Genomic DNA, 14,964 nt, shown 5'->3' with positions numbered 1-14,964 from the left:
TGAATGGAAAATATCAGATCTAAGGTTCAGCCCATTCCCCAGAAGCAGCTCCTCTGTCACTGCAGCAGTGTACCCCTATTATTCCAGGCTGTCAAATTTCTCTCAAGGAAAGGGACTGGTAAATTCTGTTGAGGGCCGGTACACACGTTAGCCTCTGATGGCCATACAATCTTTGTCACAATTCGATTCAATGCTGCTACAATGAACAAATAGCCATAAATAATATATATACAAATGAGGCTATGTTCAATAAAATTTTATTTATGAACACTGGAGTTTGAATTTCATATACTTTTCTCATGCTACAAAATATTTTTTCAACTTTTAGAAAAACATTTGTTATCCTTTATTCCCCCGTTTTAAAAATCATTCTTACTTCACAGGTTGTGTAGGTACAGAGGGAGGTGAATTGGCCCACCGACTGGGCTACTGACCCCTAGGCTAGAGTTAAAGATTCGTTTTGCCCACTTAATCTTCAACATGCAGAGTGTGAACCATGTTACCTGAAAAGGCCACAGCAGGACGACTACATCTACTTCATTTGTCAGTGCTCACTCACTCCATTCAATTACTCACTTGGCAGCTCTCCATAGTTAGGTTCTATGCAAGATCCTTGCTTGGGACACTGAAGGAATATGACATGGCTCTTCTCTCACATTCTCAGTCTCTGCAGCATCTAGACACTGTAACTTCTCATGAGTATCAGAGAAGACATAAAAGTGTAGTGATGTAACAGGCTGTGAGACAGTTGTATTCAATGCTTAGGTTGACTGTAACAAATTACCACAAACTATGTGGCTTAGAATAGAAACTTATTTTTTCATCATAATAGAAGTCTGAAATAAAAACGGCAATAGGGTCAGTTCCTTCCAGAGGCTCTGATAAAGTGTTCCATGACCTTCTTCTAGCTTCTGTGGTCCAGGAAATTTCAAGACATGATGTTTACCTTTGCCTCTATCCTCTGAGGACCTCCACTGTGTCTGTTTCCCCTTCTTTTCTCTTAAAAAGACTTCTCAGTGGGGTTAGGGCCCACTCTAATCCAGGAGGATGTCATCCATAGGTCCTTACATTCACCTGAAAATGCCCTTCTTCAAAATGAGGCCATATGTACAGGTTCCAGACAGACATTACCTTTTGTGGAGTGCACTATTAAACCCATTATAATACTGTTAGAAGACACGGCCAATATCATCTGATGGTTTTTGGAGGAAGTAAAAGAAGTTGATTTTTGAAAGATGAAAGCTGGTGTTGGTCAAACAGACAAAAGGAGAGAAGGAAGACCAGGTTCAGGTTGTAGCCAGATCAGTTACAAAGCAACACCACATAGAACAATCTGTGAACAGCAAGTAGTTAAACTTGGCTGAGAACAGGGTATGAAATGGGACATAAGTAAGCAGGAGGCCAGAAGTCAACAGGAACTTTTCACCAAGCGCTGTGTGTACCACAATCTGGCGCTGTGATGGAGAAGGTCCAGAGGGCAGCTTGTGATCATCTTCCATGGTTAGCCACTTTAACTGTTTCATACCTCTGGTCACCTGTCATTAAACCACTGACAAGGCTGAATTAGACAACTTTCATGCAGCTTCTCTCAAACTTCAAACTTCTCAAGACAAACTTCACTGACTCAGGCTTTATGATTTTAAACTCAAACACATGATCACCTCCTACCACTAGTGAGATCACAGTCTTCACTTCTTTCCTCTGGACATACTCTTATTGCTCACTGTCCTCCAATGTCAAGGGCTCCTCTTGATTTGGAGACACCCTGTGCTTCCTGTTGCTGCCCTTTTACTCCTGAAGCCGAGAGCTGAGAAACTATGGTTTTCCTTCTATGACTACACTCTAAAGATTAAATCAGAACAGAAGTCAACGTAATGACACAATCACTGGTCATCTTATACACAACAGTTTTTAAAAGCAGTTCAACTTATGTACATAGACAAAGGTAAAGAGAAACAACTGAAAAAGACATAGCTATCACCTAAAAGAAAGAAAAATTATGTAATGTGTATATGCATTTCACAGAAATATATACAGAGAAAACTTCCAACAACCTCAGTAAACCAAGCCACACTTAGAAAAAGGAAAGCTGATTTTTATTTTATCAACAGCCATTCTTAAACATGAACATGCATACGTAATATTCTACGCACACATCACAGTTTTTAACGTTAGTTAATAAAGGTTAAACACACAACATACAACCTTACAAAAAAAAAGTCAAAATGCAAACTTAAAACTTTAAACAAAAGTCTTACTAATTTAAAAAAAGTTTGTGTTGGGTACCATTTGTACAACACAGTTAATTTAAACATTTTTATTTTGGCTGCACATGAAAAAGCGGCAGTAGAAAATAAATTTATGAGGGTTTTAAATAGCAGAATAGGCAGTTTCGCCATGCAGGAGAAGCAATATTAAATATTAGTTTTCAAAAAAAATCCACATTTAAAAATATTTAGTTCAAGTCACAGAACTTTTCTCAGTAGAGACCTCAATGCAATGCGTAATTAGCTGCCTTAGATGGCCTGTTTTGAAAGGACAAAAATCCCTTTCAAAGTATAACTTTACTGATTTTGGCACAGAAAAGAAGTCTTTAAGAACAAGAACATGATTAAAAAAGTGGGAAGAGGAACAGAGGAAAGAAACCAAAGCAAGAATAAGGAGATTTAATGGCATTCACTAAGACTGCATTCTCGGTCACTGAAGAACACTGTGTGCTCCATCCAACTGCAGCAGGGGCCTGCTCCACAGCCCTTACTGCAGCATGGACCTAATTTGCTTGGAGGTAGTCTCATCATTCAAATGTTTTGTTGTGTACCTATACAAAATAGAGTAAACAACGTTAAGTTAATCAAAGTCTGAATGGGTTGCATAATATGCCAAGATGAGTAGCTGGTCAATCAACCTCACAAATTTTTGCCTTAGGATGGCAGTTTTAATCCTGATCAGGCTCCCCCATCCAATAGGAGCAGCCAGTTGCTGGTCACTTGGTTATAAGCACCTCACTGAAATGATGAGCCAAAAATCTAACAACAATTAGCTACCTCTCATTGAAAGGAAAATGACAGATCTATCCCACATGTTCGCAAATTATGGCTCCTGTCCCAAATACAGACTATTTTGCAGGGCATGTGAATTAAGAACATACACTCTTTTTAGGTTTTTGGATCACTAAGGGAGAAAAACAAAACAATAGGCAATATTCAGTTTTAGTATATGAAACTGAGATTTAATGTTGTCAGACATGCAGAGGTGGTGACCTGGAACTCTGCATGTCTGACAATCTATTTCTGAAACACACCCAAGTTCAATACATAATGAACCAGACTGGGATATCAAAAGGACATCAATTTCAGGAATGAAACCCTGCATCAACTCTGTTCCTCAGAACCGGCAGTACTTCTGAGTTCGTGTGATAAGAATACAGATGCAAGCAGTGCCCACAACTACCCACACCACCCACCGCTTGGGTAAACAGAGGCCTGACATTCAAGACTGCACTGGAAATATGTGGTGACAAGAACTGGTACTCATCACGTCCATAAAGCATCATCACTAGCATTATAAAGCCCCAGATAAAAAGTGAGAGTCAGACACAGAATATGCTTACTATGAACCAATAGGTTCAAACGTTTTCCTTACAACTTAGTAAAACTAACAGGGTATTTCTGCTTTCCTCACCACTACCTCCTGTGGAAACATTTCACATCAGTCCAGCACTTAACACTACTGCCCCCTCCTTGGCTCTAACACCAAGAAAAGGAGACTCCACTAACCCCATACATAAGTTCTAAAAGCAGAACTGCTGCACTGCGGGGGTTCTCAACTACTCTTTTGGTGTGCTTCCTTTAAGGTAACATAAGAAATACTAAACACCTTCACAACCTCCTTTACCTTTAAGCTAGTTTAGATTTTTGAGATAGGCTTTCACTAAGGTTGGCCTCTTGGGTTTAAAAGGTATATACCACCATACCAGGAACATGCTCCTAACTTTTAACAATACATTTCATAATAGATTTCCTGACACCTGTTCAGAGACTGACCCTTCCGGGAAAGAAAAAAAGATTAGAAAAAAAAAAAAATCAGGCACACTGAGAAACAGATAACATCCAAAAAGGATGTAAAGAGGCCCATGCGCTACATAGCAAAATTTAAAATGTAGTTTGCAATACAAAAGAAAGGAGAAAATTTTTAAACTTTGGGTATGTGGCTACAAATCCCTGACAGTATATGGATTTAATTAAACTAAGTTTTTGTTTCCTAATGTTCATTTAAAGTAGCTCTCCTTTATTCAGGCTGAAACCACTTACATAGCACTTTATGATATAAATATTACTACATAAATATTTCTATGTTCATATTATTTTTTGTTTAAACCTCAAATAATATAGAAAATTAGCTTCTAGGTTGTGAAATTCTTTTAAGTTGACTCTGTGCCAGTATGTTATAAAGCATGAAGATGTTCACTTAAAAAGATGTCATGCAGCACTGCAGAAGCTTCAGTAACTAAATCAACAATGACTTCTCAAAACAAAGATAATGCAGACATAAAAGCAGGAATACAGAAATGTTACTAGGTTACTCAAGAGAAGAGGAATTACCATAGAACTCTGTATTGTTCTATTAACAGGCCAGTAATTACAATGAGTTATGATTCTCTACATGCGTAAGGAAAAACTCACTAGGAAGCCTACACATAGATCACATGGTTTTTCTTTAAATTTTCCTATAATTGTGAATCGGCATGCATTAAAGTTACAAGAAGCAATCCTGCGTCAAAGGGACAAACAGTAGAGCAAAATGTTGAGCCAAGAAACAAAGCTGGCATCGTCTACACACAGTCCTCATTATACAGTACTGTTATCACCGCTTTGAAGCAACAATACTAATAAGCAAAATCTTCAGCTTGAACATTACTGAAGTATCTCTTAGGTGCTATTCAAAAACCTAACAAATATTTTTGACATGCTTAGGTACATATACATACCTGAGAGCATTGAGAAGACCTTCTACACTATTAGGAGGTTGGTCCTTAAGAACTTTGATACAACCTTTCATCTGAGGAGAAAAGAAAAAGTAAATACCACTTTTTTATATAACATTCATTTAAAAAAAGCAAAACTAAAATTGGAACCTTACTACGGAACTGAAGAGACCATATACTAGAAATGCTAACTTATTCATTCTTGGGGGTGGACGTGTATTTAGCCTCATACTCTACCACTTCCTAGCAACTGTATTATTTAATCTCCTAAAGTGAAGCTGCTGTAGTGAACGGAAAATTCTAGAACAATGTTCACAGGCACAGAGGAACAAGGTAAAAATTCTGGGACATGGATACCACACAAGTAAGCTAATGGTAACTTGTTTTTCTTGATATAAAACAGATACATCTGAAAGCTAGCAACCCATAACTGAGAACTAAAATGCTTGAAATAGTAATTATCAGATAATCCCCACCAAATACTAGTTAGACTGTTCAAGAGTAAACAGAGAAATGAGAACTTCCATTTCTAATAGGAACTTCTATCCCCAGCAGATAATGAAAGTAGAAAGCAATAAACTATTATGAATAGAAAAAGGAAGCAACAATAACAACAAAACAAAAAACATAGACTCTTCCACTTTCTTAAAGAAGCACCAATGTTGGCTTTTAATGTTCTGAAATAAACCTAATAATCTTTAGTTATTAGGCAAAGAATATGAAATTTTATGTAATCATTAGAGAAATATTCACCATTACCACTCACTATCAGTAACATCACTCAATCATCTAACATACTCATATACTGGCTAGCAACCAGAAATACAGGACAGTGGAAAAGAAGGTATTCCAACAGGATCACAAACTGTGATCAGAATCTGGAAGTCCAGCCTGTTATTCTTTAAATAAAACCTTATTAATTTCCATGTATAAGAATAATTTGCAATCACATAAAGCAATAGGTAACTTACATCAATTTTAGAAGTTTTGGCAAATGCTCCCACTGGATGGACGTGGTCATAGAGTATTATGACACCCACCATTACCCTCAAGCAGAATGATACTGTCTCTTCATTGGTAAATCTGCTTCTATATTCCCTGCAGAGCAGAAGATTCAGGTGGATGAGGCACATTACAAACTCATAATGAACTTACTACTCCCACACTTAATACGGACTACTTTGATCTCTGAAAAGAATGTCAACATTATCCCTTCTCTACGCGGCCATTAGGGAGAGTAAGTGGACATGGTGAAGTCTTAAAACTGACATATTATGGTCCACATTTGTATCCACCAGGGTATTATATTACCTCTTCAACAATTTCGGAGAAAGCAAAAATTGTCCTGAAATAAGAGTTTGGGAATGGGTGCTTAGCAACGTGAGAAAAGTCACTTGCTCAATGGAGCAAGCAAGTTTGCTATTTATGTGTATCTATTATATTACAGGACTTGATCAACTGTCTCATTTAGAAAAAGAAAAATAGAACTCTGATCTACACAGGATACAATGTGACATAGCAGTAGACCAGACCAGAATGGGGACACTGTGATCCAGCAGGTATTATGTATCTACTATGTGATCCAGGCTGGCACTATGTATTCCTTTATTTCCCTAGACCTCATTCCCTTACTCAGGAGGAAAGAGTGGGAGGTACTTTTCTTCCTGCCCCTTGAGTTTATCAATAACACAGTGTATAGAAGAGCTTTGGGAAATGAGTGATACAAAAACAAAAGGTCTTTAATAAAAACTATCTTATTCAAGAATCCAAGACACATTCATTCTGATGCTGATAGTAAAAGCAATCATATGTACCACAAATGCCTTCAGATAAATCAAGTCTGTGAGGAAACAAGGACAAAACTAAAGTGTGAGATAATGTGGCGAATGAAATATAACATAGCCTTCTGAAAGGAATCTTCCCTGGACCCTCAAAATCATGAAATTTCTGTTCTGATGGGAAAAAAATTAAAGTGTCCATAGTTCAACTCTATGTTTTAAAAATAAACACACTAAGCTGCCAAATTATTTTGACTTTGTTCAAATATTCAACATTTGATGGTCAGGCTAAGCTTCATTTTTTTTTCCATAGAGACATGTTTGTTTGGATCTGCTTTAAAATACCAGTCATTTCAGCAATGTTGCTGAAGTGAAATACATCAGCTAATACTCACGGTGTCTCCAGCATGACTCTGCATACACTTGCCATAGTGCTTAAGCAATCTGTGGTATTTTCTATTGGCAAATTTTTATTCTGTAAGTGTATAGAGAGAACAAAAAAAGCAAGTAAACGTCAAAAATGTGATACTTAAGAATAATTTTAAAATATTTTAAAACTTTATAGAATCCCAGAAACCAGCAAATGACCTGGCTCTTATTTCTAACTTTCTAAGCAATGATTGTGATTCTAATCACAGTTTCATGATCAGGGGATAGAGCCATGTACAAAGCAGCTGAGATCTTGCTGCCTTTAAAAGAGATTTCTGTTAGGTGAGCAAGAATAAGCACAACCTTTCAAATACAGGAGATGAGGGGCTCAGAAATGAAGATTATCCTGAAGGGAAATTTTATTTATTTAATTACATCTTACTTTTGGTATGTGGGTATTCTTTTGTGCCACAATAGAGTCTGTTCTCTCCTACTTTACGAATCCTAGAAATCAGACTCAAATCATCAGGCTTAATGGCAGGCCAGAGAAAATATTTAGTAGAACAAGAGTAGAAATAAGAATACCAGTCTGATCTGGGTATGTAGCAGGAGCAAAGGCTAAGTTTTCATAAGCATTATATACTTCAGAAGATCCAGCAGAATGATCTGTGGATCAGATGAAATCAATGCAGAAAGGAATTTAAAATGATCATCCTTGAAATTTTAATTATTAGTGAAGAAAACAGAATAAGGGAGGGTTATAAAACTTACACTTAGGGATGTAATCACAGCAGTACTCAAAGTACCTCCAGAGTGACTTCACACCAAGTGGACAGCTGTGCCTAAGCAGATTCATTTAGGGGTGCCAGTCTAAGGGTAGTACTTGGAATCACAGGACTGCTAAGGTCATCACATCTGCAGTGAGCGGAATAGCATCAATGCAGAGAAGGGTCCCCAGCAACTTACCTCCGATACAAATTTTGTTGTTGCGTCACTTAAAGTTTTCAGCATTGGGGTGGCCTCAGCATAAAACAAAGACATTCGGTTTGCCAATTCATTATTTACTTCATTTTCTCCTTCTGCCTGTGTGGAAATCACTTGACATTAATTCACAAATTATTAAGACAACTTAGTAAATACCTTTAAAATTAAGTTCAGACCTTTGTATACAAATACCACTCGACTATTCTTTAAAAATAAAGAGACTGCAAATAATATTAAGCAATTGTTTAGAAAGAAAAACTATCTACTCAAACATATTAAATAATACCACTCGACTATTCTTTAAAAATAAAGAGACTGCAAATAATATTAAGCAATTGTTTAGAAAGAAAAATTATCTACTCAAACATATTAAATAGTATTATGGAATTGTAGTAAGTTGATGGGACATCTTACTACACAAGAGACTGCTGAGAAATCTCTGGGAGATGAAAGGGTGATTATGAAGTTACACCCCGTCTTCCAGTACAAACCCATGATAAAATACAGGTAACAGAAGGAAGAGGCTCTCAGACTAGAAGAAAATACGGAGGATTGATGAAAACTTGGGCTTTTACAAGTGGTGATGTATATATAAATGATCAAGGTATTTCTATTGGCAGAAGGAAAATATATTTTTAAAATGACTTAGCAGAGCACATTTTGACACATTCAGTGTAATAGCAGACAGCAACTAGTGAAAATTAGAAGTGAGACTGTTGAGAGCCTTAAATACTACTTTAAGTTTAGCATTTTCCTTACAAATAGGGATCCATTTAGAGTATTAAAAGGAGTATCAAGTAAATGTTTAAAAAAAAAAAAAAAGGAAAGAGAAAGGAAAGGAAACCAACCCATAATAAGAGGCAGACAGATCCAAAAAGTAGATAAAAGTTATGTGGTACAAATTAACTGAAAGAGAGAGGAAAATGGGCTCTGAGGTTAACAGAAAAAGGAGACAGTACAAGGCAAGATGGGCAAGAATCTGAGTATGAGCAGTCTCACTGAGAACTTCTGACTTTGTACATAACTCTTGAGAGTGTATGACAGTTTGAAGATCTCTCTAAAGACCTGGGCCTCTTGTGTAGAGATAGAGATGGCAAAGAGGGCAAATGACTGAGTGTCGTTTCTATTTACCGAATGAAAGTTTGAAAAACAAACAAACCAGACATTATAATCAGTTTCATACTAGGTGGTCTGTATAAACCCAAACTGTTGTAAAGAACAGAGAAACCCTTTACCTCCAACCTGGCACCCATTTTAAAATAACCATTTCATAGAGATTTTTCAGTATCAATAAATATGAAAGAAAATGGTGCCTTTGGAACTTAAAAATTCTCTCTGACCCTTTATCACTCCGCACACAGCTCCAGTACATCTACATCAAACTATTAACCTGAGCATAGACTTGTGTTGTGATTTCTCCTATTTTGACACCAATTACCATAATATGGGTCCCCTAAACACACAGAGTATCTTCATCTGTAATTCCATGAAAGCAGACAGAAGCACTAAACACTTTGGGAGGACAGAAGAGATTAGCAGCCCTAAGGAACTAGGAAAGAAGCTATGCTGCTATGACACGGGCCCAGAAATGACTTTCTCATCAGCGTGAGGCAGATGACCTCTTGCCACTGGCAGTTAATTTTCTCATTCTGGGTCAAGTTTCTTCAGGATTCACCACTGTATCCATAACCTTCATGTAAAATTTTCTGTTCAGTTAAAATAATAATATACAAATAGATTTAAAGTATCACTGATATAAAGACAAAATACAATTTTATTGAAGTGGTTGTGGAAATGAACAGCAGGAGAAAAAAAGAATATATGCTCTATGATTTGCTATCCTTTGAGCTCTCCTTCCACAGTATGGTTACTCATAATTATGAGCTTTAACTTTTGAATAAACTGGAGCCGGAGGCTGGTGGATTTCAGTGAGTTCCAAGCTAGCCTGGTCTACATAGTAAGTTCTAGGACATCCACTGCAATGTAGAGACTTTGTCTCAAAAAAACAAAACAAACAAAAAACATCTAATAAGTGGGAGGGTAAATGAATGAACAAAGGGATGAACAAAGGGAAGAATAAAATCAAGTTATTACCACCACTAAACCTAATTCATAGCAAAAGCTTACCGGGACGTTATTAATTCTCATACGACTCAATGTTCTTCTATAGTAGCTGAAGTCATTTTGTATGGCAGGATTTGTCATCTAAAGAGGGAGGACATGTATGAAAGAACGCTATAATGTATGAAAGATGACTGCTATGTATCAAATGCTAATGTAAGCTAGGTGAAAAATCTAATTTATTGTGAATTGGTAACCTAGCATTCTCATGTAACTTTAACAACTACCCGGTATACTCACAAAAGCCTGTAGTATTTTTGAACTCTTCAATTCATTTTTTCCCTTGGAGACAAGGTCTTGAACCTTGCAGAGTTCAAGGACCTTGAACTCACAGAGACCTTTTGGCCTCTGCCTTCTCCAAGTGCTGGAATGCTGGGACTAAAGGTGTGTACTACCACACACAGCAGCACTCATTCTAACCATAAAACCATCGACTGTTTTCCAATTGTGGGCATTATGCATTCCTCCTTTTCAATAACTTTAGGTAATATTAAGAGCTTGTTTATCGAAAATATTGATATTATAAAACCAAACAAAAAACAAATGTAAGGGTACTTGCTTTGAATAAAAAAATCTGTATGTACTTTATATTTTTGTACTTTTGTGCCCAAAATATTAATAGTAATTAATAGTTGTCTATAATACTATATGAAGTAACACAGAACTGTAACTCTTCCATTTTCTAGAAAACATATACAAGATCCTGAAAAATCAAGTCTTATAATTTGAACTCAGGACTTCAATTAAAAAAAACCAAAACAGTATATTCCAGGTGGTAGAGGTGCATGCCTTTAATTTTAGCACTAAGGAGTCAGAGGAAGGTGATCTCTACGAGTTCAAGGCCAAGAGAGCAAGTTCTAGGACAGCCAAGGCTATTTCAAGACAGAGAACCCCTGTCTTGAAAGAAAAAAGTATTACTTAAGACTTGCCCCATATTGCAACATGTGATTTATAGGTATAAATATAATAAAAAGCCAGATGATGAGATCAACGGGGAAAAAAAGTGGTGAGGAAGGGAAAGAAAAAATGTTTTGTATAAAAAAACAGTTGAAATAAATTGAACAAACAGAACGAAAAAAAACAAAGAAGCAACTTGGAATTACTTTCTGCTTACAAACTCAATGGACTACAGTGAACACCGACTCCTGTGTACTTGGCTGGCTGCCACTTCAAAGAGCTGCCATTTTAAGTCTAGCTTTTCAGGTGGGTTGAAATCATTTAAATACAGGTTTTAAAAGGTTCCTCCTCCTACTATTCAGTGAAAAAACATGATTTTCATAAAAAGCGTATCAGCAGACTCTACCTTGAGTTCATCAAACCGGAGTGTGAAGTGAAGAATCTCTGCAAACTGTTTAGCAAGAGCCTGCTCTCGCTCTAGATGCTGGGTGGGGGAGTATGGCGTACTAGTCAAGGCTCCCAGAAGGCCTCTTAATGCTGCTTCTAAGGAAAAGAAGATAAAAAAGTTGTCAGGGAGTTCAATTCCCAACCAACATTCAGAAGCACACACTCTTTCTCTGTAACCAAGACAAACCTACACCTTACCACTGCTAATACTGCACACACTTAAACTATCTACTGCAGTAATACTTAGTTTAATGAGAACTTTAAAAGAGCAAATTCTATCATAAAGTCAGATCTGAAATGATGCAGAGCATGAATCTAAACCCCAAAGGCACAGGGTAAACTGTCCTCTGTCTCCCTTGTCTGGTAGCTCTGGCATCCTAAGCATCCCAAATGCTGAAATTAAGCCTGAAATTTGATCAAATGTAGGCAAATGCTATTTTTTTTCTTTAACATCCTGTCAGACTTTCCATAATTTTCTTCTGCTCAAAAGACCCTCAAATCTTATTTTCTAAGGACATTAACATATTTATTAAATGAATACAGAGAAAAATTAATTCCTGCCCACAAACTGAAATTGTTCTCTCCTTACTGGATCTTCTCATACAGTCTTACACCTTATAAGGCACATATAACCTCACATTCCAGCCTTTACACTGCAGGTGAGATAGGGTTTTAACATGGCAATTCGACTAAGACATTATCCAACTTTCAGAGTTCTTGAGCCAGAACAAGAAGAGTTATCCAGAACAACGAGTTAACCAGAAGAAAGAAAACCCCTGGAAAGAGTTTTCCTTTAGGGATAACTGTCATAAGAAAACTCAAAGGACATGACTTTCGGAAGGGGCAGAAACAACACAGTCAGCACATAGGAACACAATTATTGTGAATGCTTTTTAAGTCTTTAATGTTTTGGGGCAATGCAGCATGCTGGGAGTGTAACTCAATTGAAACAGTGCTTGCCTAGCAGGCTTGGGGTCCTTGGTTCAATCCCCACATAGACCTGGCATGCTTGCCTTAGCAACCATAAAGTTGAAAGAGAAATATCAATAGTTCAAAAATCACAGTGGGGGAGGAGGGAGCACCTAACCCTATGGAGGGAAAGGCAAGTAGATCTGTAAGTTCAAGGCCAGCCTGGTGGTCTACATAATGAATTAAGGCCAGCTACGACCACATGGTAAAAATGTCTTAAAAAAACAAAAACAAAAACAAAAACAAAACCAATCAAGGTCAAAGTCAGGAGAATAGGAGACTTACAGGATCCCCAGGGTGGGAAAAAGAAAAAAAAAACAACTACTGTAACTTGACTTCCACACCTGTTCTGTGACACAGATAAAACGTGTGTATCTGCCTGGATTTATGTATGTATGTGTACTACATCCATGCATGGTGCCAACAGAAGATAGATTCTCTGGAAAACCACAGATCGTTTTGAGCCAACATACAGGTGTTAGGAATCAAATCCAGGTCCTCTGCAAGAGCAACAAGTACACTTAACTACTGAGTCATCTCTGCAGACCTTAAATAAATAAATGTAAAAGAAAGAAAAAAAAAAGTTCAAGGTCATCTTCAGACAGTCAGCTCAAGACTAACGTAGGCTATCAGAGATCCTGTCTGAATCAAAAGCAAACAAACAGTTCACTACTTAAAAGAAAATTAGCGGTCTGGTAGTGCTGGTGCACACCTTTAATCAATCCTAGCACTTGGGAGTCAGAAGCAAACAGATCTCTTACTTCAAGGTTAGCTTGGTCTACAGAGTGAGTTTCAGGACAGCCAGGGCTACAAAGAGAAATTCTGTCTTGAAAACCAAAGGGGAGAAACACAGACAGACACACACACACACACACACACACACACACACACACACTCTCACTAACCACCACCACCAAAACCCAAAACCTCAAAACAAATCAAAGAACAAAAAAAGTCCAATGAAACAAACCAACATGATGAACATAAGAAGCCCTGGGACAGAAGGTAGACCTTGGTGAGAAAAGCATTGTGATTACTATAAACACAGGTAGCTGCCTAAACAGGAAAGGCTCTTAGGCCTCAGACCAACAGAAACACAGAAAGTTTCTCTGGACAACAAAACTGTCAACAAAACTTTTATCTTCCAATTAGTCTGGCAATATTAGCCTCATAACTCTAACAGGATGCAAACAAGCATGACGTCAGGGTCTTCTTCTGAAGTATATGATATGTACGTCTTCACCTAAGATCAGGAGCTCTCTCATTGGTACTGCAACACTTTGTAGGATCTGTTGTTGGTATTTCTCAAGCTGTCTGGTATTTATTCTCATCTCTGGCTCCCCAATAGAGGGGTAAGTAGAGAACTGGGAGAGGTTTAAGAGATATAAGCAGAAGACTGAACAGACTGCAAGTCTAGACAGAATACTGAAACTCTGGATATGATCAAGACTGTTTGTTCAGCTAGTAAGAGTCAAACAGGGCTGTTATGCCCCCAAAAACCTAGCATGTATTTTTCTGATTTTAAAGACCTAATACATATTTGAGATACCAAATCTGTGCAGCTATTAAACTATCAGCCACTCATTCAACAACACTGAGTCAAAGAAATGCATCCTGTTAGCAAGGGAACTAGAAATAGTATTAGCCAGGTTACTGACTTTTCAGGTAGGGTAATCCATTAGGTCTCAAAGGTTTACTTTACTCATGACTTTATAGAAGCCCCTAAGAGATCTCTTTTGAAAGGCTCAAGGCCTGCTACAGTAGCAAGAACATCAAGCTTTTGCTATGGACTGTTACTATATTCTCTGCTGGAGTAGAACAGCATCCACAAGACATACCAAATTAATTCTAACATCTAGAACATCAGAAAACATTGCAACCCACCCACTTGGGTTTGTTTTTCCATTGTTCAATGATACACACTAGGGGACCAAGATAGCTTCAATAAAATCTGAGCATTTTAACTTCAAAGGATGCTAAGTATTAACAGGGTAAAAACGAGTGTATACAGTAGTCAAAATAATCAGGATGAGAAGACCTAAGTTGATAGAGATTACAGAGAATGCAAAGCTACAGACCAGAGAGACACTTCACTAAAATCCAAATAACTGAACAAGAACAAATTTTCATGCTTCACTCTTCAATTAATTTCATGCAAAAATAACCTACAGCTATAACTTGTAGTAAGAAATGTTTGGGAGCTGGAGAGATGGCTTTCCAGAGAGCATTGGTTGTCTTCCAAAGGACCATGACCAGGGTTCAATTCCCAGCACCCACATGGCAGTTCACAACTGTTTGTAACTCCAGTTCCAGGGGATCTGGTACCCTCACACACACATAAGCAGACAACACCAATGTACATTAGGAAAGGGAGGGAGGGAGGGAGAGAGAGAGAGAGAGGGAGAGAGGGAGAGA

General features: G+C 37.5%; 1 protein-coding gene across 5 annotated transcripts in view; it reads right to left on the bottom strand.

The window, feature by feature from the left end:
• Positions 1 to 241: 241 nt before the first annotated feature.
• The window catches only part of Fam49b (family with sequence similarity 49 member B), a 130,162-nt gene continuing 115,439 nt past the window's right edge, over positions 242 to 14,964 (bottom strand). For all 5 annotated transcript variants that reach the window (XM_028773223.1, XM_028773224.1, XM_028773225.1 and 2 more), the window contains 7 exons: positions 11,540 to 11,676; positions 10,243 to 10,320; positions 8,098 to 8,214; positions 7,158 to 7,237; positions 5,956 to 6,082; positions 4,988 to 5,058; positions 242 to 2,818 (listed from right to left, as the gene is read on the bottom strand). In XM_028773223.1, coding sequence (XP_028629056.1) covers positions 2,755 to 2,818; positions 4,988 to 5,058; positions 5,956 to 6,082; positions 7,158 to 7,237; positions 8,098 to 8,214; positions 10,243 to 10,320; positions 11,540 to 11,676 — 674 coding nt within the window. In that variant the 3' untranslated portion in view covers positions 242 to 2,754. The remainder of the gene's footprint in view (positions 2,819 to 4,987; positions 5,059 to 5,955; positions 6,083 to 7,157; positions 7,238 to 8,097; positions 8,215 to 10,242; positions 10,321 to 11,539; positions 11,677 to 14,964) is intronic.

The sequence above is a fragment of the Grammomys surdaster genome, unplaced genomic scaffold, assembly GCF_004785775.1.
Source record: "Grammomys surdaster isolate TR1022 unplaced genomic scaffold, NIH_TR_1.0 224, whole genome shotgun sequence".
In the NCBI taxonomy this organism is placed as follows: Eukaryota; Metazoa; Chordata; class Mammalia; order Rodentia; family Muridae; genus Grammomys; species Grammomys surdaster.
The sequence above is the reverse complement of the archived record's forward strand: the minus strand, read 5'-3'. Positions and strand labels throughout refer to the sequence as shown.